The sequence below is a fragment of the Coenobita brevimanus genome, chromosome 78 (assembly GCF_032717465.1).
Source record: "Coenobita brevimanus isolate Jiangsu-jjx chromosome 78, ASM3271746v2, whole genome shotgun sequence".
Lineage (NCBI taxonomy): Eukaryota > Metazoa > Arthropoda > Malacostraca > Decapoda > Coenobitidae > Coenobita > Coenobita brevimanus.
In genome coordinates, this window is record NC_137031.1 from 5,432,443 (window position 1) to 5,457,057 (window position 24,615).

At 40.6% G+C, this 24,615-nt stretch overlaps 1 protein-coding gene across 1 annotated transcript in view; it reads left to right on the plus strand.

Moving 5' to 3' along the window:
- LOC145408647 (organic cation transporter protein-like) overlaps positions 1-17,984 on the plus strand; it is a 36,041-nt gene extending 18,057 nt beyond the window's left edge. The window contains exons 7-15 of the mRNA XM_080279331.1: positions 5,222-5,325; positions 5,570-5,724; positions 10,849-11,017; positions 12,609-12,756; positions 12,898-12,995; positions 13,475-13,734; positions 14,258-14,442; positions 17,620-17,768; positions 17,894-17,984. Of these exons, the coding sequence (XP_080135457.1) occupies positions 5,222-5,325; positions 5,570-5,724; positions 10,849-11,017; positions 12,609-12,756; positions 12,898-12,995; positions 13,475-13,734; positions 14,258-14,442; positions 17,620-17,768; positions 17,894-17,984 (1,359 nt within the window). The remainder of the gene's footprint in view (positions 1-5,221; positions 5,326-5,569; positions 5,725-10,848; positions 11,018-12,608; positions 12,757-12,897; positions 12,996-13,474; positions 13,735-14,257; positions 14,443-17,619; positions 17,769-17,893) is intronic.
- Positions 17,985-24,615: the final 6,631 nt, after the last annotated feature.

The following is a 24,615-nucleotide window of genomic DNA, read 5'->3' on the forward strand; positions in this document are numbered from 1 at the left end:
CCCTGTTTCTCATCCACTAACTGTATGCTTTCTTCTTCTGTGCCACAGCCTCTCTCAACTCTTCAGTCCACCATGCTGTTCCCTGCATCCCCTTTCGTCTTCTCTTCACCCCACACACCACCTCACGTGCTGCACAGATTTTTTCTGTGAATATCTAACATCTTCCACGTCCCCCAACTGCTCCAATCTATTTTTATCTAATTCCCCCTTCACTTCCCTCTTATATTCTGCCTTTATTCCATCCTCTTGTAACTTTTCTACCCTCCTTGTAAGAAATATTTCCTCCTGTCGTTCCCTTCTTCTATTTCTCCTTTTTGTTTGGACTTTGATTCTGACCACCAGCAAGTGGCGGTCCGAAAGTCCACTCTCCCAACCTCTATATACTCTTGCATCCATCACACACCTCATCCTTTCACCTACACACACATAATCAATTATTGCCTTCCTTTCATTCAGCTCACCATCCACCCTTCTCATCACTTGCCATGTATACCTGTGGATCATTTTGTACCTGAAGAGGGTATTAGCTATCACCAACTCCCTCAGCACAAATGTCCACTAAAGCACTGCTAATCTCATCCATCTCTGCAGGCACACCCTACTCACCAACTATTCCATCTACCTTCACATTCCCTACTTTTCCATTCATATCTGCAGTCAAAAGCACTCTCTCATTCCTTTCAAACTTTTCCAAGCATGCTTCCACATTTGTCCAGAACTCTTCTCTTACTCTGCTTACACGATCTTGTGTCAGTGCATACACGCACACAATCGCCCACATTTGTAGTCCAACTTTCACTCTTATCCACACAATCCTTGAGCCAACTGATCCATACTCTCTTATATTTTTCTTCCATCTGTTACTCACAACAATACACACTCCTTTTGCCCTCTCATTCTCACCTACTTCCACACATACAGTATACCACATCCATACTCCCATTCTCTCACACTCTCATCTGGCCATTTAGTTTCAGTTAATCCACATACATCCACTTTCACACCCTCAAGCACCTGTACAATCTCTCTCTCTTTCACCTCAACATTCGCACCCCTTACATTCCATGTAGCTATCCATATCAAGTCCTTCGTTCGGTCCTTAGTTGTCATCTTTTGGTCAGTCCTTGTCCGAGGCTTCATGTTTGTATTTTTAGTTAGTTGTTTTCCGGTGAGGGCACTAGCTCTCCGCCAACTCACTTGTTGTTGCATTTGGAACACGTGTTGGTTGGTTATAAGGTTACCACCCCACGTTGTAAATGCTTTCCTGATTTCAAGAATTCATTTGCCTTGCCACTCAGTGTGGAACTACCCCCCAAAACAGGGTATCACTACACCAAGTGGATGGATGATGGGCACCCCCACCTACCACATACAGTATATATATATGCACAGCACTATGTTGTTGCAACATTCCACCTGACAAAGCACATACCCCCCTGCCCATTTCCCTGCACACCTAAGTGCATAACTACCCTTACCTCACCCCACCTCGATATAACAAATAGGAATTATAACTTAAAAATTTCAGATGTTTATCCATGTTAATAAAGTTATGAGCTGACATGAAGAAATTATGACTCGTGCTTTTTTTCATTTAGGCAGCCATTTTTTATGGTTACATAATAGGTACAGCCATGAAACTTCATACATATTTGGATATTTGTATAATCACTTATCATGTACAATTTCTGTCCCCTAGGTTTAATATTTGCAAAGTTTTAATAGAAAAATGCATTGGGCCCTTCAGATTCGTTGCACAGGTCACACTGAAATCTCTCAGAATTACATTTTTTTTTTTTAAATTTCATTATTAAAAAAAAACTTTGAAGATGCAGCATTTTATCCCTTCTTCTTTCTCTGAAATCTCCATTCGAGGAGATTTCAATGCTCACCACCACCTCTGGCTCTCCTTTCCATTCACTGATCCACCTGGTGAACAAGCCTACATCTTTTCTATCGTTAATGACCTAGAGCACCTTGTACAGCACCCTACCTGTTTCTCTGACCACCTTGGAGAGAGCTCCAACATACTTGACCTCTTCCTTACAACTGATCCTTCTGATTTCACTGTTAATCTTTTCTCTCCATTGGGCTACTTTAATTACATTCTTATTACCTTAACATGTCCTTTCACTCTGGTACAGCCTGTGGACCCTCCAAAGAAATGTTAACTGTGGCACTTTGGAGCTGCGGATTGGGAGGCCCTCAAGCAGTTTTTCTTTGATTTTCCCTAGAAGGATTATTGCTTCTGTGGCCAGGAGCCATCTGAATGTGCCCTGCGCATTATGGACGTTATTCTCTCGGGCATGGAAACATACATTTCTCTCTCATATCCTCTGACTAATTTAAGAAAGCCTTGGTTTAATCACGTTTGTTCTAATGCTGTCTGCAGCAAGGAGAGGGCCTATAAAAGATCACATCTTTTTTATGTTTCTGCCCAGAATCTTCTAAGTCTGTTCTTTGCTCTGCTAAAAATAATTTCATCCATACTAAATGCTCTCAACTCTCCATTTCGAATTCTTCCTGCTCCTTCTGGCATCTTGCCAAAAACCTTTCTAACAACTTTACCTCATCATCCTTCCCTCTTCTTATCTACTCTGATGGCTCTGTAGCTATTTCTTCTATTGATAAAACAGATCATTTTGCTCAGACTTTCTCCTGCAATTCCACCTTAGATGATTCCAGTGCTGTTCACCCGTCACTTCCCCCCTCTGACTTCCTCATGGCTGACATTAAAATTTCTTCAGCTGATGTATTTTCTGCTATCACTGGCCTCAGTGCCAACAAGGCATATGGGCCTGATGGAGTCCCTTCTGTTGTCCTCAAGAACTGTGCTTCTTTGCTTACACCCTGCCTAGGTAAACTCTTTCGCCTTTGTCTTTCAACTTGTACCCATCCTTCTTGCTGGAAGTTTGCTCTCATTCAGCCAGTCTCAAAGAAGGGTGACCATTCCCAACCCTCTAACTATCGTCCAAATGATTTAACATCGTGTGAAAAGTTTTCGAGTCTATTCTTAACAGAAAATTTTTAAAGCATCTTTCCTATCACAATGTTCTTTCTGACCGTCAGTATGGGTTCCGTCAGGGACGCTCCACTGGCGATCTACTCACCTACCTTTCAGACTCCTGGTCATCCTCCTTCCATGACTTTGGCAAAAGCTTGCCATTGCACTTGACATCTCAAAGGCTTTCGACCGAGTCTGGCATAATTCTTTAATTTCCAAACTGCCCTCGTACGATTTCTATCCTATCTGTGCCTTCATGTTTCTGGTCTTTCTATAGCCGCTGTTGTTGATGGCCATCGTTCTTTTCCTAGATCTATCGACAGTGGTGTTCCTCAGGGCTCTGTCCTATCACTGACTCTCTTCCTTTTATTCATCAATGATTTTCTAAACTGTACATCTAACCCTATCCACTTGTACGTTGCTGATTCCATTCATAACCTTTCCATTCAGTTCCCGCAATGTCTATCTCAGCAGTTACTTAAACAAACAAGGGATGAGGCTATTCTACACCTAATGTCTTGCTTGGCTCATATCTCTGACTGGGGTAAAAATATTCTTGTTTCTAATGCATCAAAGACTCAGTTTTTTCACCTATCAACCACACACAATCTTCCAAAGGAGTACCCACTAATGTTTAATACTATCTAGCTCAATCCTGCCTCATCCTTCAACATGCTTGGGGTTTCATTCACTCGAGATTTATCATGGAAATATCATAATGCATCTCTTGTAAAATCTGCTTCCAAGAGATTAGCTGTGCTAAGCCGACTCCATATCTTCTTTACCCCTGCACAGTTGTTGACTTTATATGTGGGTTTTATTCGCCCCTGTGTAGAGTACAGCTCTCATGTGTGGGGAGGCTCCACACATACAGCTCCTCTCAATAGGGTGGAGTCAAAGGTTTTTCTTCTCATTAGCTCTTCTCCTCTTACTGGCTCCCTCCAATCTCTGTCTCTTCATCACACTGTTGCCTCTTTATCTCTTTTCTGTCACTACTTCAATGGTCACTGCTCTTCTGAACTGTCTGCTTGCATCCCTCCACCTCTACGGTGGGCACGTAGTATCCATCTAGCAACAAACACTCATCCCTTTTCTGTCCAACTCTCTAATGCAACAGTTAACCATTACTCCCAGACCTTCATTTATGCAACACGTCAACTCTGGAACTGTCTCCCTCTATCTGTATTTACTACTTCGTATGATCTCCAGTTTTTCAAATGCATTGTGTCCAGGCATCTTGAAATGAACAGATGTTGAGTTTGGCTCTTTTACTTTTTTTTTTTTTTTTTTTAAGGAACTGTTTTGTTGGCTCCTACCTTTGGTTCCTTCATCCTAACTCCCCAAAAAATCTGTCTATTAAAAGGCACAAGTCCACTATAAGACAAATAACTATGTGAAATTTCATGACTCTATAGCAAATACTTTCTGAGTTCTGGCCCAGAATCAAAATCTCTACACCATTGGGCCTTTCAGATTCCTTGCACAAGTCACAGTGAAATCTCCAAGATTTTTTTTTTTTTTTACTTTTTTGTATTAAAAAACAACTACTTAAGACTCACCATTCTACCTATCAAAAAGGACACATAACTATATGAAATTTTATGACTCTATGGTGAATACTTCTGAATTCTGGCCTGGAAACGAAATTTGCATGCCACCTATTGTTGTTGATCTCAGTGATAACAATAGCCTCCTCTGACTTCATCAGATGGAGTGTAAAAATGTACATACAGAGTGGTCCATAAGTGGCACTCCATAGAGACTCAAATGGCGGTATCTAATGTATTGTGGGGACGGCTTAGTCTGTTAGTGTGAGTGTGGGTGTGACAGTGAGAGAGGGATATGAATAAATGACCCAAGGTAGACAGTAATAATGCTGACTTAACCGTACCTGCAGCACACGAGAAATTGCCCAGTAGAGTGGAAAATGAGCGTTATATACTGTATGGACCAAACTGTATATAAAAGGTATTAATAATGTACAGTACAGTGGATTTGTGGTGCTGGAGAGGGACGCCTTCAGGTATCAGCACCCATATAGCTCTTTATACAAACGTACCCCAGCTTCCTCGCTATCCAATGAAAGAGGGATTGCAGACTGCAGAAGGGCAGCCTTAGCCTGCAGTCCACTGGCTTTACATCCACATGAGCCTGAGGTTGCAGGTTGCAGCTACTAATACTACTGTATAGTTGATTTGTGTCCTCCTCTTCCACCAGTTCGATCTGGTGTGCTCCAGGGAGTACATCCGCCCCACCTATCAGAGCCTCTACATGTTTGGCACCTTTGTCGGGGCGCCCATCAACGGCCTCACGTCAGACAGGTTAGCTCACGGTTCCACGTGAAGTTTTACTTATTTACATGCGTCCAGCAGTGTTTCTGTGTTTTCATTGGCAGACTTAAATATTAAAAAAAAAAAAAAAAAAAAGCGGTGATCCAGTACGCCCATGCACACGTTGTTTCAGACAGGTAAGAATGTAGATTTTCTTCATTTTTTTTACTCTTTTTCTCCTCCTTGTGGGTATGGAGGAAAAAAAAATCCTATTCGTCTTCTTCTTTACATACAGGTTCGGGCGGAAAACAACACTAAGTCTGGGGGTACTGACGTATTTCTTCATCGCCATATCCAGCTGTTGGCTCACCTCCCTCCCGGCCATCCTCACCTTCCGTTTCATCCTCGGTTTCATCCATCCTGCCATCCTTCAGACTGGCTATATCCTCGGTTAGTCCGTATCTCCATTATGTTATCTGTTAGAAATCCTAGAACCAGTATATTGTCATCATAACTCCTTCACCGCTTTGACGTATTTGATTATTTTTCTTTCTATCTCCAGACAAGTTTACTAGACTTGGAGGAGACTTTTGGAACTGCAACGGTAAAACACACACACACACACACACACACACACACACACACACACACACACACACACATTCAATCTGGGCGGACGTGCGACGACGGCGCTCCGTGCCGAATCATCACGGCCAGTGGCATTACCTAAATTAGTATCTTTGTATGAGTCAAGCTCAGTACCAGGTTAGACTAAATGATTGTTCATTATTAAAAGGAAAAAAATAATAAGTTTAAACAAGACTTGTTCAAACAGGAAATAGAACCAAGACGAAAGAATATGCTGAGTCATCTCTAAGGTTTGTTTAGACTACAATAACATGGACATTGTAAGTACATGCTCTGCACTTTAAGTATTGCAAAATGGATACATACTTTAGTAAAGCAAATTTGGAAAAGAAAAGGGATACAGGTAAAAAGCAAAATGATGATTTCTACCAAGAACTAGTTGAAGTAGAGACTCACAATAGACTGGTTGAACGTGTAAACAAACTAGAAATGGCTTTCAAAAATGATATTGATGAAATAAAGAAGCAGATGCACTTCCAAAAGGAAGAAATGGAAAAACTTGGAAGGGAGGCCAATAAGAAAGACACAACCATCAGTGAACTAACAGTGGAATTGAGTACACTTAGGATGAAAATGAGTGAAATGGCAAGTACAGTAGTCAATCACGAGAGTGTTATGGAAGAGTTCAAAAATGACACAGAGACAATTAGGCAAGTTAGCAGTCTTATTGACCAGAGCAGTGATATTGAGGAGAAGATAACACAAGTGAATGAAGCTGTGCAAAGCTACAAAAATGATGTAGAAACCACGTATGCTGAAATGGTGAAAGTAAAGTAAGACTTAGAAACAAGGGTGGAGGAAAAAAGCATTAAAAAGGAGGTGAAAAGAATAATCCAAAACAATCCAAAGTTAGTCTGAGATTCAATAGAGATAAACAAATCAATAGTAATCACTGGTATAGAAGAGGAAGAAGTTAAAAACAAGATCACAAGAGACAAAAAGGAGATGACAAATGTAATGAACTTACTGAAAGAAGTATCAGAGGAAATCTGTAGTAAAGACATAGAGGAACACAAAAGGTTAGGGAAATACGAGAAAAGCAAGACAAGACCTCTAAAGGTGACTTTCCGGAGTGTAAACACTGTGGAAGAGATACTAAAAAATGCAAAGAATCTTATGGAAAAAAAGGAGTTCAAAAATGTATGGATAAAAAGATGCCTAACACAAGAGGAACTGGAATTACTGAAAGAGAAAAGGGAGGAAGCAAAAGCAAAAAATGAGGGAAGATCAGAAGAGGAGAAAAGGAAATTTTTTTACAAAGTAATAGGATTGCAGGTACGAAAGTGGTATACAAACTGGATGGAAGAAAAAGGAGGAAGGTAGTAGAACCATGTCATGACAAGTATATAAACAAGATGATAAAGTTGATGTACTCAAATGTAGATGGAATGGTATCTAAATTACTAGAGATGAATGATCGTGTCAGAGAAAATGAACCACAAATAATATGCCTAACTGAAACAAAATTAGCACCAAGGATATCCAATGACATACTAAACTTAGAGGAATACAATATATGGAGAAGAGACAGAAATGTAAAAAAAAGGAGGAGGAATTATAATATTAACTAAGAAAAATCTAAAAGTCAAGGAAATAAAACTAGATATACCATCACAAGTAGAACTGATTGCAGTAGAGATCGACACATCTGAAGGTAAAGTAATTGTAGCCAATTTGTACATGCCACCCAGATCAAACACATGGGAAAGAGACGAATATGAGGACCTGGCAGAGAGTACAATTCAGAGTATAAGATCATTGCTACATAAAATGGAAGAGAAATCGGAAAGAATTGTACTAACTGGGGACTTCAATACAAATATAAATTGGAATACTCTAGATATAAATAGCCAAGAAAGCTGTTGGGACCAAAAGCTCCTGGATCTCGTACAAGAGTTTTTCTTAATGCAACATGTGAGGGAAACCACCAGAAAAAGAGGACTTGATGTACCTTCAGTGCTAGATCTAATATTTACTAGGCAAGAAAATGATATTGACAGTTTAATATATCACCCTCCACTAGGCAAAAGCGATCATGAAGTACTAAATTATAACTTCAGGATAGCATATGACATAGTAAACAGCAATGACAGTTACAAAAAGAGCCTAAACTATAAAAAGGGAAATTATCAAGACCTAAAGAAGTATTTCTTAGAAGTTGATTGGGAAAATGAGCTTAGAGGACAAGATTTAAATGCTGTATATAAAAAACTTTGTGAATTTTGTGAAATAGGAGTCCAGAAGTACATCCCACAGCACAAAGAAGCAGATAAGAAAATACAGAAATGGTTCAATACAGAATGTAAAAAATCAAAAGAAAGAAGAGATTTGTTGTGGAATAGATACAGAAGACACAATAGTGAAAGGGCGTATAATAATTACAAACAGGAAAGAAACGACTATACAAGAATAAGAAGGGAAGCCCAAAAACAGTTTGAGGAGGATATAATAAATAAAAGTAGTAATCAACCAAAGCTGTTTTACAGCTATATCAGAGGCAAAACCAAAGTAAAAGATATAATACAATCCATTACGGACGAAGGAATCACTTATACACAAGAGAAAGATATTTGTGAAGCACTAAATAAGAATTTCCAATTAGTTTTTACAGAAGAAAACAATTTTGAGAGGGACTATGTGGAACATGCATGTCCACACATACTACCAGATATACAAATAGCAGAAAAAGTAATACAGGAGGAGTTAAGTAGATTAGACAGAGGAAAAGCAAGTGGTCCTGATGAAATTTCATGTTGGGTATTACGAGAATGTGCCAAGGAGTTAAGTAAACCATTATTTTTAATTTTCAAGAAATCCTTGAGTCAAGGTAAACTACCTGATATTTGGAAAAGCGCAAATATTGTCCCCTTATTCAAGAAAAGAAATAAGCAAAATCCACTCAACTACCGACCAGTATCACTGACCAGTGTTGTAAGCAAGGTATTAGAAAAACTTATAAGAAAAGCTTGGGTAAATCATCTAGAAGAACACAGTATGATAACAGAAAGACAGTTTGGTTTCAGAAAAGGAAAATCATGTGTTACTAATCTGTCGAGCTACTATGACAGAGTAACAAACACAATACAGGAAAGGGAAGGATGGGTGGACAGTATCTATTTAGATTTCAAGAAAGCTTTTGACACAGTACCACACCAAAGACTTTGTTGGAAACTGTACCATCAAGGAGGAATTCGAGGCAAACTTTTTTGTTGGATGCAAGACTTTCTCATAAAAAGAGAAATGAGGACAGTACTAAGAGGAAACTACTCATCATGGAAAGAAGTGATTAGTGGAGTACCACAGGGTTCAGTGCTGGCACCAATCATGTTTTTAGTGTATATAAATGATATAAACAGTAACACTGGAAATGAGAGCTATCTGAATATGTTTGCAGATGATGCAAAAATACAAAGGAGAATTACTAACACAGACTCTTGTAAAGAGCTACAAGAAGAATTAAAAAAACTTCATGAATGGAGTAGTACATGGCAAATGGAATTCAATGTGGACAAGTGTCATGTAATCAAGTTTGGTAAAGTGGAAAAAGACCTGATTGGGATTATAAGTTAGGAAATAAAACCCTATACACATCAGAAAGAGAGAAGGACCTAGGTGTGATTATCAATAACAGACTATCTCCGGCTGACCACATCAGCGAGAAGGTACGGAACATGTATACACTGCTTGCAAATATGAGAATAGCATTCACATACATAAATGAAGACATGCTAAGAAGGATAATAACATCACTCATTAGACCAATCCAGGAATATGTATCAGTAGTCTGGAGTCCTCATCTCAAAAAGCATATAGACAAGATTGAAAAAGTTCAAAGGGCCGCTACAAGATGGATACCAAGCTTAAGGGACCTAAACTACGAAGAAAGACTAAATAAACTGAATCTACCAACACTACAAGAGAGAAGGAAAAGAGGTGACATGATAATGCTATATAAGTGCATATCAGGAAAGGAGAAAATAGACATAAATGATTACTTAACATATGGAGAAGCATCAGCAAGAGGACACTGCAAAAAACTGCATAAGAAGAGAGGTGATAAAGACGTAAGGAAATTCAGTTTCCCAAACAGAGCAATTGATCAATGGATTGCACTACCGAATGAAATAGTGTGTGCCAAAACAATTCACAAATTTAAGGATATGTACGATAAATATGGTTTAAGACACGGGACAGTACGAGCTTGACTCATTCCTGTGAAGATACAATTAGGTAAGGTAAGAACACACACACACACACACACACACACACACACACACAAAGAAGAATCCAATAACGTCTACACAACGAGGGGTCTATCTGAAGTTGAACATTTTAATAAAAAATACACAAGGTCATCAGAGTGAAGTTGTTAAACAGTTCACGCTTGTAAATTACTTACACTGAATTAACAGCCTTGCTCAGATCATTATGTTCTTTTCAGCTATTAAAATTTTAGTAATGTGTTTCTTGAAAACTAGTGCTCTGTATAGCACTAGAGGTATGTGCAAGTCCAAGTAGCCTACAGATCCCAAATTGCAGATCCAAAAAGGTGAGACGTACTCCATCATCATTATGTGTTTTACAAATTCTGGGAAAAATTGATAAAACGATAATAATAATAATAATAATAATAATAATAATAATAACAGAGGTTATCTACACTTCCACGCACTCAATCTTAGCTATACGTACAGCCATGAGCAAAAGTTCGTTGACACTTCTCTGACGTGTGAGGCAAGGGACGGTGTTACATGAATTATTTGAAGAGAGAGCAAAATGAAACAGAGAAAGAATGGAAGAAGGAAAGATGCTCTCTGTTGTTTGGGGAGGAATGAAAGATATGGAAGGCAGGAGACAACGCTGGCAGAGGAGTGAAGCAGAATATTTGCTCCTGGCTGCATCGAAACCCCTCGTACTTTTATACAGCGCTTGAGGTATGCGAACCCAAGTACCGATCTATCGTGGGCGTGCTGGCGTCTTTCCCGTGGACGATCGGCACTATGATTTGGGGCGGAGTGGCCTACCTCATCAGGGACTGGCGATGGCTCCAACTGGCAGTTAACATACCCGGCCTTCTCATCGTTCCCATTCTCTTGTAAGTTTTTTTATCTTTCTTTTTTGGGTCAAGTTTTCCTCTAGGGTTTAGGCTTCGCCATGTATTTAGTTCCTCGTCTTCTCATCGTCCAATAATCGATTTAGTCCAAGATGCAATTAAGAATTAGCTTTTGACACGCTTTTAGTTGTTTCCTTTTTTTTTTTTTCTTGATTCGGTTAAGCTTTTGGCAACGTATTTTGTCTGGGTATAAATATGCTTTAGATTCGGCCTTGGTTTAGCGTTTGGCACGTATTTAGTTTTAGCTGAGCATACATGTTTCAGAACTAGTTAGGTTTTAGTTCTTGGCATACTCGTATAATGTCTAGGTGGGCATAAATATATTTCAGATTTAGTTAAATTTTAGCCTTTGACACGTATTTAGTTTCTATTTGATTTTTTTTTTTTTTAGACTCAATTTCGGTTTAGCTCTGGCATCCATTTTGTTTTGGTAAGTCATACAGCCATATAGCAGAACTTCTGCCTATCAGAATTCTTTTATTCCCCGAACTGAATCTCTATGGAACTCGCTTCCACGGAGTTGTTTCCCCCCAGCCTTCAACTTGCAGCTGTTCAAGTCCAACTGTTAGAGATATTTTATGAATGAAGGATGCCAGTTATCTTGTGTATGGATTATTTTTTTTAATTCATTTATTTTTCCTACCTCTGTTCTGTTATTTAAAAAAAAGGTATAGCTAAATTATGGGCAGTTATAGTTTAGTTTTGGTAAGAATACAGGGAGGAATAATTTTATTGCACAATCAGTTATAGTTGAGCTTTGACATTTCTTTAGCCTTGACATAATTTTATTTTAGATTCAATTGTGGCTTTGCTTTTGACCAACACTTAGTTCCTGTGGTTTTCCACAGCAGTGCCAGTTAGCCAGGAAATATCTTTGTAGCTGAGTAGGTTCTTCCTCCCTAGAATGTTCTGCCTAGTTCAGTACTCTACATTCCTTGATAAATTTGACCTGCCATTCACTGATTTCATAAGTATTTTCTTCAGTGTTGTAGACAGTAGTAGTAGTAGTAGTAATAGTAGTGGTAGTAGTAGTAGCTGAAACCCCAGGCTAAGCTGAATGTGAACCGGTGGACTGCAGTCTTAAGTTCTTTTTCTGCAGTCCACCATCATCATTTCGGGGGATAGTGAAGTAACTGAAACACGTTTGTATAACTAGGTAGTTGAAAACCCTGGTTATATCCTACATCTCTGATTGCACCATACATCATATATTTCTCCACCCCATCCACTCTGTCCTCTGGCGATAGGTCCCCCTTCCTGCGACTCACACACCCCATCTCTCATATAGTTAATTTCTCCATCCTATCCCTCCATCTCATTTTTGATCTCCCCTGCTCCCTTCCTCCTCTCATAGTGAAAAAAATAAAAACTGTCATTTGACCTTTTTTGCAATAAACAATTCTCCTGCATGTATCTTGTCTTTCGACGATTGGATGACTTTCCCCCAACTCACACCACCCCTCTCTCATACATCTCTCCACTCGATCCCTCCATCACAGCCTCAGTCTCCCCCTTCCTCCTCGTAATTAAAGGGAAAAAAGGTCTATCACTTACCTTTTCTTGCCACACACAGGATTCTGGATGAGTCTCCCCGTTGGCTCATCGTGCGAGGGAGATTTGAGAAGGCGAGCAAGACGCTGTACAAGGCGGCTCGCTGGAACCATGTCACCCTTCCGCCCCAGGAGGAGCTACACTCACTTATGCATGCTATTAGACAAGAGGTGATTGTCAGGGGTATATGAATAAAACACACACACACACAGCAAAATATATGCATGGCATAGTACCTAAACGTCATTAAATTCCCTTTTGATTCCCATTCGAAAACACTGTAAAATAGATATAAATTTCTTTCCTGGCAGGCTAACATGGGAAAATCCGGGATGGAGAAACAGAAGGTGAAGAGAGCCTACAGGGAGAAGGTGACGGACTTCCTCCTGCATCTGCTCATCCTCTTCAGGTAAGTTTCAGGAGTGAGAAACAAGAAAAGCAAATGAAACATGAGCAAATACTTGTGCATTATTTGTACTTCTGAATATTTCTTGTTGTAAAGTCAGGGACAAAATTTCTTCAATTAACTGCAGAGAACGCAAAAACTTTGTGTAATGTGTCATAATTCAAGCAGCAGCAGCAGCAGCAACAGCAAAAGTAGTAGTAGTAGTAGTAGTAGTAGTAGTAGTAGTAGTAGCAGTAGTAGTAGTTACAGCAGCAGCAGCAGTAGTAATAATAGTAGTAGCCCCAGGTTTATCTGAAATGTTGACCCAGTGAACTGCAGTCTGACGCTGACCTCCTCCAGCAGTCCACCAGAGGAATAAGGTTGAACTTGAAGGACATTTGTAGAACCAGGCAGTAGAGCCAGTCTGTTATATCAGTGTCACAGAGTGACAATGTCATTCTCTAGGATCTATAATTCAAGAAACTCCTTCCTTGTCTCCACAGAACACACAAACTACGCACCATCACTTGCTTCTTGTGCCTCAAGTTCTTCCTGGTCTCCCTCATCTTCTACGGGATTGCCCTCAATGCAGTCAACTTCAGCGCCAACCCCTTCCTCTACATGATTCTCTCAGGTGTAGTTGAGGTGCCTGCCTACGTGGTCTCGGTGCCCATCGTGGCCCGTTGTGGGAGGAAATGGCCCAGCATCGTCTTCTACTTCATAAGTGGAGTGGTCATTGTGGCTGTGGCGTTTATTCCTTCAGGTATGGTTGGGAAAGGGGGAGAGGGGATCAAGCATTTGTTAACCTCTTAAGTTTGGTGGCATATAGATTTTTAGTTTCTGTCGTGGCAATTTTTCTAAACTGCATGGGGTCCTTCTCAATTTTTCCTGTCGACTTCAGCTGGCTGGAGAGTTTGATGGGCAAGGGTAGAGCCTTCTTTCATTATTATCCTTATACCTGGTTGAGGACAATGAAAAAAGAAGCAGGAGAGGAGTGTTGGTGGGACCTGAAGGAGATGGCAAGAGACAAATATTGGTGGAGAGAGTTCATTGAGGCCCTATGCATCCCGTGGGGTGCCACAGGAAATGATTGATCTTTAGCTCACAGAATTAGCTCTCACAGTCATAGTCTTCTCTGAAACAAACACTTACGAAAGAACCAATAGGTTTGTTGCTGTTTGTTATCCTTTGTAACCCTTTACAGACAGACAGACAGGTAAACAGATAAACAGAGACAGATAGACAGATAACAAACGTTCCTATTCACCCAATCTCTTCCCTGGCAGATATGAAAGTAATGGTGCTGGTGTTGGCACTGATGGGGCGTATGTGCATCACCGCGGCCGATGTGATCCTGTACCTGTACTGCGTGGAGCTCTACCCTACTGAGGTGCGCCTTCAGGGCCTCGGCTACTGTACCATCTTCTCCCGCACCGGCTCCATGATGTCACCTTTCATCACAGAGCTGCTGGTTGGTATACTTCCACGCATATCTTGGCTCATTTACAAATACCTCACGCACGTACACACACTAAAATAATTATCAACACACAATGCTTCGATACGCTTTGTAACTATCACTGACACAGAAGCTGTGAATATGCTGTATGGGTTGGTACACCTGATTCTCCTCTCTCTCTCTCTCTCTCTCTCTCTCTCTCTCTCTCTCCATATGTAGTATAACTTACATAGTTTCATGTCGTGTATAATGAGTAATTCATAGCAATGTCCATAATGCTTAAAGGAAAGTCTCAAAGCATTGTACACTAGATAATACAGAAATCAAAGTGCTAAGATTCAGTTTGGCTTCCATCGTATCCAAGGTTACCACCTTATGATTTTCTGACACACTTTCATACAGTGACAACCACCATTAGCATTTAAAGAACGGGTTGATGGCAAACTCAACTAAACACGTCCACTTCCAAAGAACTATATTGCAGTGTTATATCTCTGACCTGCCTCATGTGCTTTCCTACATCTACAGCCTTCCCCTTTATGAATTTATTATTCTCTTCTTAGTACCAGTGTTTAAAATCCATTCTCTTTTAATATTCTGTCGTTTTCTGCTCTATGATAGTATCCTATTTTTATTGAAAGTCTGTGACTAAAGCCAAGTTTTTTTTAGGGCCTGTCTTTTACTCTCATTTACTATGATGATCCTGCATCACACCCTATTGTAGCACTAAGTTTTTATTAGCCCATTATACTCCGCCATTACATTAACCTGGGAGAGATTGGCCATCTCTTAACCATTAACCTTCTGCGTGCCAGTGCCATTTTAAAATGGTCTGACAAAACTCCGTGGTCAGTACCAGTACCATTTGAAAACGGCTTAAAATTAAACATTCACTGTGACCATAATTTTCTAGATTTGCGGGTAAAAATTGGCAGGCATGTATGTTAACTGTTCCTCTATCATGCCTTAGGCGGTAAAGGCCATACACCCACCCGCTCCCCACCTCATGCTCGCTCTGCCTGTGCCTCACCCTGTGCTGTACATAGTGAAGGCATGTTGTTAATATATTCATGTAAGTGTAGGGACTATACATAGTGAAATCAAGTTGTAAAAATTTTCTTGTAAGTGTAAGTACCGTACATACTGAAGTCAAGTTGTAAATACCTTCTTGTAAGTGCCAGGACTGTACACAGTGAAGTCAGGTGTACCAAGCTTCAGGTAAGTGTAAGACAATGCATTCACTGTGAGAGAGACATGCAAAATGTGACATGTTAAAGTAATAAGTAATGAGAAAAGTGTACTTAACATTGCTATACACTCAACCCCCTGCTATCGCACCTAATTGGTCACAGGAAACGCGCATGATAGCTGAATGCGTGATAGCTGAACTGAACAATCAATGGGAAAATTTCTAATTGGTTTTTCAGTGGCCCATTTTTCTAACTTTTAACCACTTTATGCCTACGATTTCCTGCCAATCTCTCCTCTAACATAAAATAAAGCATTATTATATTAATAATAACAGTATGATGAATAATTAAACAACATAAAAGGCCATCAAACTTTTATAAGGATTACGGCTTGGGTGCTTTGATGGGTTCCGAGGCTTGGGAGTGGCTTAGTTGCCGCCAGATCTCTTTGGCAGTCTCCATTTCTTTAGTGTCCACAGCTAAAGGGGGTATCACATGGTACCTTATATCAGGAAAGGCTGAGGAACATTTAAGTGGAACAAAACTTGGATGCTATCACACACGTAACTCACACCATCGTCAGAGCCCCGTATCAGTTGTAAACACGTGATTACTTTATCGACATCACAGTTTTTTCAGTATAAGAAATATTAACTCTTTATAAGGGTTTGAAAACGATTGATATTTATTCTAAAATACAATATTAATAAGTAATCAGCGTTAGGCTAAATTTCAATGCTGTAGTACGATATATTCTTTAGAGCCGAATGGGTTTTGGTCACTGTTTTGCCCGTCGTGTCCTTGGCAGGAATCCGTACAGATGCATTTCAAATGCCCGTGCTATAATCGGGAATTTTACCACATTACCTTTCCGATTAACCATCGTATCCTCTGCAAACCTCGTATGGTGCCGTGTGAATAAGTTTCGCTTAGCCTGTCTTCAAACTCGACGCATGATAGCGGTCTTGGGGTGCGTGATAGCATGTATGGTTGTGCATTTGATGTGTGCGTGATAGCAGATAAGCGTGATAGCTGAACGCGTGATAGCAGGGGGTTGAGTGTACCTTCGCAGCATACATACCTGAGTCTACTTTACATAGAAAACGGCTTTCTCTCACCTACGTGGCGAGCGTGAGAGAGTGGGAATACCTATACATGAGTATCCAGGACTCAATAAAACCCATTTCCGAGCTTCGGTGAGTATTTTGATGGTGAAATTCATCGTTTCCATATCAGAATCTATCATTTTAGCTCCCAAAACAAGGTCAAACAATGGCCGGCATGGAGGTGACCCCTTAGGGCTAGAAGTAACTGGCATGGGGCAGGTAATGTAAAAGCTATGACAAGAAATCACCACAACAGTATGATATTACCCATGAAGAAATGTATTGGAAAATATGATGAGTCATCTATTAATTATGCCATTAAGATCAAGGAAATAACCAACAAAATTATTAAAATGCCACAGGATCAAATGAATGAACATCGGCTGTAGATACGAACTTACTGCATTTTTCCCTTAATTAAGTAGCAAGAAAACGGTGTGCAGTATGGCAGTTTTGTTTTCTTGAGCATTCAGCCCACTGAAAAACAGGTATTAGTTTTAAAAATTGGGCAAGATAACACGCTAGCCGCAGTTTCACATATGTGTAAAATACACTAAATGATGTTTCAGTGTGCTAGAAATTGGGATTTCCCTCCCAGAATGACAACACTTCCAGTTACACACTACGGAGTACTTGAACCTAAGGTTCATATTGAAAGTGGTTTTGGGTTCTTTTGTAACACTTATGATACAAGGATTCATTTTGCACATAACACAACAACATGTGCTTTTATCATTTTTATGAGGATGATGTTGCTACTCAAACTCTCTAAGTAAGGTAGAATACCAATAATTATAGACAAGACAAATTACTTAGTCAACAGTACTACGAAGCCTCTGATACCACAATGAATAGTGACAAAGGCTCAGCAGATCTCTCCCCTCTCTCCCCAGGGCCCAGTCTACCCCTCTGCTCCCTCTCTGGTTTTCGGTCTGGGTGCCCTGGTTGCTGGGCTGGCCACACTGCCACTCCCGGAGACCCTAAACAGGAAACTGCCAGACACCATCGCTGATCTCGAAAATAAATCCTCGGAGTTCATAAGGTAAGCAAAAAAGAAAAAAAAGAAAAAAGAAAGAAAATGGAAATGAAAAGAAAAAGAATATTATAGTGATGACAGTGACATATCTATTGATGTATTTATTGGTTTATTTATTTATGTATTTGCAGGCTGGAGAACTGTGGAATGGAGAAACTGGAGGAGGAAGGGGAGGAGGTGATGGAGGATGAGGAATCCAAATTGGCCAAATTGCGGACGTAGGGCAGGAGGAGCTTCTGTCTCCATCTCTCTCTCTCTCTCTCTCTCTCTCTCTCTCTCTGTCCTTAACGTCTTCAGTCTGATGACTTTTTATTTATATTTTTATACTGAAGGCATAAATGAAGCCTAAATCTGAGTCTTCCCTTTTTTAAAAAAGAAATCGCTCCTTAACCCCTAGACACCGGGCATGGGTAGACCTACGCTCATCCCAGAACCGGGTTATTTTTAGGATAATCGGCTTTCCCCAAAATATATATATTTTTTTTCATTTCAAATCAAATAGAAATGACAAAAAAAAAAAAAAACACATAAAAAGCACGTACCTACTCTCTGTTGGCGATTTGGAGGTGGTGGTGTGGTGTGAGTGAGCACATGTGTGACGGCTGGGCTGAGCGTGTTCAAGGTCGTGGCGGTGTAATGGCGGTGTTTGGTGGAGGGAGGAGGGTGACATCTCAAGCCAGGATAAGTGTTGAGGTCTTTGTTTCTCTCTCTAATTCACAGTGCCGTATGAACACAATATTACAACTAAAATAGCAAAAAAACACAAGAAAGTAACTAATAAAGATCGGCTTATTTTATGTCTTCCATTATATTTATTTTCTAACAAACTTATGTCTGTTTAGGTATTCACAGTTATTTACACACTATTTACACATTATTTCACTGTTTTTAGTACTTTTTGACAATGTGATACTCCCTAAAGGCTGGCTATGGTCAGTACAAGTGTTCAAGCACCCGTACACTCTCTCCCACACCCCTCATGACCCCCTAGTAGCCCTCCTTATTACCCCACCCCACCCTACACCTCCCGACCCCTATCCCAAACCAGTATCCACTGGTTCCAAGGTCACATTCTCCCTATGCCAGCCTCCCACCACCCTCCACCACAGCCCTCCTCCCTGCTCAGCTGCCCTCCCACACCCCCTGCCCCCTCCCCCGGCCAGCCAGCATGACCCCATGCACCAGCCATGCTGGAACAATACTCTGAGTCCATGTCGTGCGCCATGAAGTTCAAACATGCCCGCAAAAAATTAAAACGTCATATGACGAGGACCGTAGGCCCTACCAACACATCATGTGATGTGGACTGGCGCCTAGGGGTTAAGCTGATGAAATTTGTCTGAAGCCAGGCCGGAAGCTTGAAAATTATATATAAATCACTGGACTTAAGGGGTTAGGTAATGCTGCTGAGCAATTATATTATTATTTATTTATTATTATTATTATTATTACTATATTATTATTATTATCATTAATCATTTTTGTTTATTTTTATTATTATTATTATTGTTTTTGTTGTTCTTGGAAAGTTAGTGAGAATGGCAATGAACTGAGTGATTATTATTATTACTATTATTAAAAACAAGTGGTCAATGGAAATGAATTGAGAATAATTATTACATACCTAGTGTCCTTCACCTCCTTCAAGCCAAACTATGTACTATCTATCTATCTATGTATTGCCAGACGCCTTAATCCCTTATACGGGGTGACCACAAACAAATCGCCTCCACGTCACCCTGTCCCCCGCGATTTCACTGCCCTACTCCCAATTCACACACCTCTCTCTCATATACGTCTCCACTCCATCCCTCCATCTCATCCTTGACCTTCCTCTCCCTCTCTTCCACTCCACCTCATTCACATACACTCTCCTCATCAGTCTCTCACTCTCCATCCTCTCCACATGGCCAAACCACCTCAGTGTGTTTCTCCTAATGTTCCCTATCACGTCCACATCCACACCACAGCACTCCCTCACATCCTCATTTGTCAGTCTGTCTCTCCATGTGACTCCACAGGATCCTCTCAAATATCTCATTTCCACTGCTCTCACTCTCACAACGTCAAGCTTCACTTCCATACGTCAGAGTTGGTATCAAGCAACCTTTCTTCCTTGTTGTACCCTTTCAAGCTCTTCACCCCAAAAACTTCCATCCTTACTCATCACACCACCCAAGTACTTAAACATTCTCACATTTTCCATTTCCTCATCATCCAACCTCACTGAACATTCACTGACTTCACCTCTCTTGAAGACATTAACTTTACTCTTCCCTCCGTTCACCTTTAAATTCTGATTCTTGCACACTCTTCCAAACTCATCCACCAAGCCTTGCAGCTCCCCTTCGTCTTCACTTAACAAGACAGTATCATCTGCAAACAACAGCACAGGGAGTTTCCAAACACTGCCCTCTCTCATTAGGGCCACTCCAACATCCACTGCCCTACCGTGTATCTCTTTTATAACCCCCTCCATATACAAATTGAAAAACCTTGGGGACGTGACACATCCTTGTTTCAACCCAACCGTCAAATGGAAAAACTCACTCAGTTCCCTGTCCACACACACTGCAGCCTTAGCACGCTCATACATACTCTTCACAGCATTCAGCAACTTCCCATCTACTCCATATATTCGTAATACTTTCCACAATCCTTGTCTATCCACCCTGTCATATGCTTTCTCCAAATCCATGAAGGCCGCATACAACTTCTTTTCCTTCTGTAGACACTTTTTCACTAAAGATCTAAGAATGAATATCTGCTCTACACAATCTCTTCCCTTCCTAAAGCCTCCCTTTTCTTCTCCAACTAATTCCTCATTATTTCCCTAACTCTGTCAATAATTATCCTACCGTAAACTTTTCCTGTTATACTAAGAAGACAAATACCCCTATGATTACCACACACTTCTTTTTCCCCTTTCCTTTTGTACAATGGAAAAATTATACCTGACTTTCAATCATCCGGGACTTTACTCCCTTCCAGGCCAATCTGCACATCTTCCACATCCATTCTACTACTATCTCTCCCCCATGTTTCAGCATTTCATCACATACTCCATCAATGCCTGGGGCATTCCCTATTTTGACTTTCTTCAATGCTTCCACAACTTCCATCCTACTAAGTTGTATATATTTTGAAGTGTCATTTTATGCATATCAGTGAAAGCGTTGTGATATATAGGGAGGTCCGTAAATGGCGATCCACTAGACACTCGCCTGAGAGTAGCTGGCGTGTTGCGGGGATGGCTCAGTCTGCTGGTGTGGGTCAGTGAGGGCAAGTGAAAAATAGATGATGCAGGGAGTTGACACTGATAGAGACTGGGTGTACAATGGGGGCAGATGAAGACTAGACGAAACAGAGTAGACACTGATAGGGACTGGGACTGTACAGTGGGGCATGTGGATGTCAGAAGTTTAAAATATCATAATACAATACATTATAGCTGGTAGCGTACACATGTAATCTACAGGTTAAGTGAAAGTCATGGCTAGGGCTGAAGGAAATGACGTTCGCACATTCTCTCTCAGGAATGCCAAATACAGCACCTCGTGATGCCTAATTGGAAAGTCCCCAGGGTCGAGAGAGTTCCACTCAGCCGTGCCTTACATGTGACACAATCTCTCCTATATGGGAGAGAAGTTAGCAAGCAGAAGGAGTTAGGAGGGAGAGCGAGAAAGGGGTCTAGAGAGAGGCACGGTGGGGAAAAGGGTAGGCATGCAAAGTTGGCAAGCATAAAATGCTCTTACCTCAATATGCTTTTGTGAGACATACTCAGTATTAATTTTGAGATATTACCTATGAAGAAATAAACTACAGTCAAACCCAGTTACTCATCTTTATATTTCTCCTGCCACCGACAACAAGTACAACTGACTATCTCCTACAAATCAACTCACTGTTAACTACAGCTTGTCTACGACTACAATATAATTAACTACAAAATCAATATATTATTTTTATGGCAGCGGTGGCATGAACCACGTCTACGAGTCTACAGTTGAGTCTACATTATCAAGATAGAAAACAAAAAATACTACAAGTTCGAGCCACATGACGCCTCACAATTTTACACTGGCAGTGGTTTGACAATATATTGATACAACCAACCTTCCAATTTCTACGTCAATCTACAATCAGCGAATAAACGAACTACAAGTATCTATGATTGCTATGGAATAAGCAGGCGAGACAATAACCAACATTATCTTCCAGTTAACACCTTACAGCAAGAAACTACAATTACACGTTGTACAGGAAATCTACGATCAAGTAACCACATATAGAGCTGCAGGGAGAGCGCTGACTCGCAACCACATCAACCCCCATCTGACCCCACCCTTCTCCCCAACCACCCTCCATCACCACTGCCACCACGCTGATGTAGGGATGACGGAGCAGACGACGCAGCAATTACAAAAGCCCTCACTCACCACTCGTCTCACTCATCGTTACTCACTCAACATTACTCATCGTTACTCATTTACTCACCACATTTACCACAGCGAGAAGTCAACTTTGTGCTGAGCTAGCATTTGCTGAGAAAACCACAACATGTCAATCAACCAGTGTCTGACAACACCACTCACCACCAGTCACACCGTTCCCACCACAATAAAAATCAGTGAGTTGAATAGTTACTTCATTTATACAATACACAATTATAGACACAGTGATAGACAAAACATACTGCACGAACATGGAAAACGTGCTTTATAGTTGCAACTTACGTACATATACCTACTTCAATTATCTACGTTGTCAATCGCTAAGTACTTGGACCAAAAATAACAATTATATACTGTATATATTCATTCGTTTACTATAGCATTCATTAATTCCCAACGATTGTTACTATTTATACATTTGGCATATACATAAAATACTTGTTTCATGCACAGAACTAAGCAACAATCCATCTGCAAAATGATAAATAAAATATACTATCACATTAATCCATTGAGCAGCGAAAAAAACTGTAATAAACAGTTATTAATTAAAGCTATCTAGTGGGACCAGACATATGAATTACAAGGAAAATCAGTAAGAGAGAGAGAGAGAGAGAGAGAGAGAATGGCCAGCACGAATGATGTTAGCAAGAATGAACAACCTCTTTCACTCAACTGTGAGGACAAAGATTTCCACACGGTGCTGACTCATACATTGTCCACCGTAGGAAAAACGAACATGTGAGTGTATATATTTAATGTTGTATATAATTATTGTATATTTATTTTTATGTAAAATAACAAAATATGGGGTAACATAATATCATTTCCAATAATTACTGTTCAACATACCCAAACCTTAAAAAGGGTCCCAAGGATTATGCAGCAATTATGCAATCTTGGACAACGCCAAAAACCTAACACAGATGATGAAAAAAAAGCTAGAGGAAATCAATAATCCCTCCACTATCCGATGTAATAAAGCCAAAGGCATGTCCAGAAAGTGGTCCCGTCCAGAAAGTGGGCCCCTGGCTCCTGGACTGCTACTTAACCCGACGCATGCCGGCTATTTTTACTCCTATGGGTCACCCCAGTGCCGGCCATTATTCGACCTTTTTTTTTTTTTTGGCTAAAATGATAGATTTTGATATGGAAACAATGAATTTCGCCATTAAAATGCTCACCGAAGCTTGGAAATCAGTTTTATTGAGTCCTGCATACTCGTGTACAGGTATAGCCACTCTCTCACCCTCAACACGTACGTGAGAGAAAGCCGTTTTCTATGTAAGGTATACTCAGGTAGTTATGCTGGGAAGGTATAGCAATGTTCAGTACACTTTTTTGATTACTTATTACTTCAGCATCTATCACAATTTGTGTGTCTTTCTCACTGTGAATGCATTATCTTACACTTGAAGTACAACCTGGCTTCATTATGTACTGTCCTGGCACTTACAAGAAGGTATTTACAACTTGACTTCACTATACAATCCTTACACTCACAAGAAAATATTTACAACTTACACTTACATGAAAATATTTACAAAATGCCTTCACTATGTACAGCATTGGGTGAGGCACACAGGCAGAGTGAGGCAGAGCGCGCATGACGGGGGAAGCGAGTGAGTGTATGGCCTTGACAGCCTGGAGGATGGTAGAGGAACAGTAACCTTACAAGCCTGCCAATTTTTACCCGCGAATCTTGAAAAATGCGGTCACAGAGAGGTTTTTTATTTTAAACCATTTTAAAATGGCATTGCCACTGGCCATGGAATTATGTCAGACTGTTTTAAAACACCACTGACACGCAGCGAGTTAAGGACCCTAACCCAGCCTAACTTTCAAAGCCACCTAAATAACTACCGGACATCCCTAGCACCTATTTTAATCTATTTAACTCTTTAAACGCAGATCGTCGCGTTTGCGACGCTCGGCAAAAAGGACATAATGGCGGAGCATCGCGTTTGCGATTCTAGTAAATTTTGAATAACCGCGGGCTGGCAGGCTCCAGCTGGTATTGTCTATCAGTACCACCACCCTTTAGCTACTTTTAGCACACTTAACCTTTGTACCACTGACTTCTGTTGTTGCCAAGTATTGCGTTTTTCCCCTGTCCCCCCCCCCACCACGGCCCCTGCCAGCTTGGCTGTGATACATGGCAGCGCTCTGAGTGCTCAGAACTGTAAATCTGCGCTCTCCTTTCACAAGCAGTTTATGCTAATACGAAACGCTTGTTTCCCCGGTTGTAACACTAGCATTTTTTCTCACGGTTTGCCCCTGTTTAGCGTCAGTTTACCGCAGGCTTTCAAAGTGACATAATGGCGAGTTCTAGCTCTTCCGAGTCAGTGCAAGCGGCCGACAGGAACGAAAATAAAGTGACGGGCGTAAGGCAGAATAAA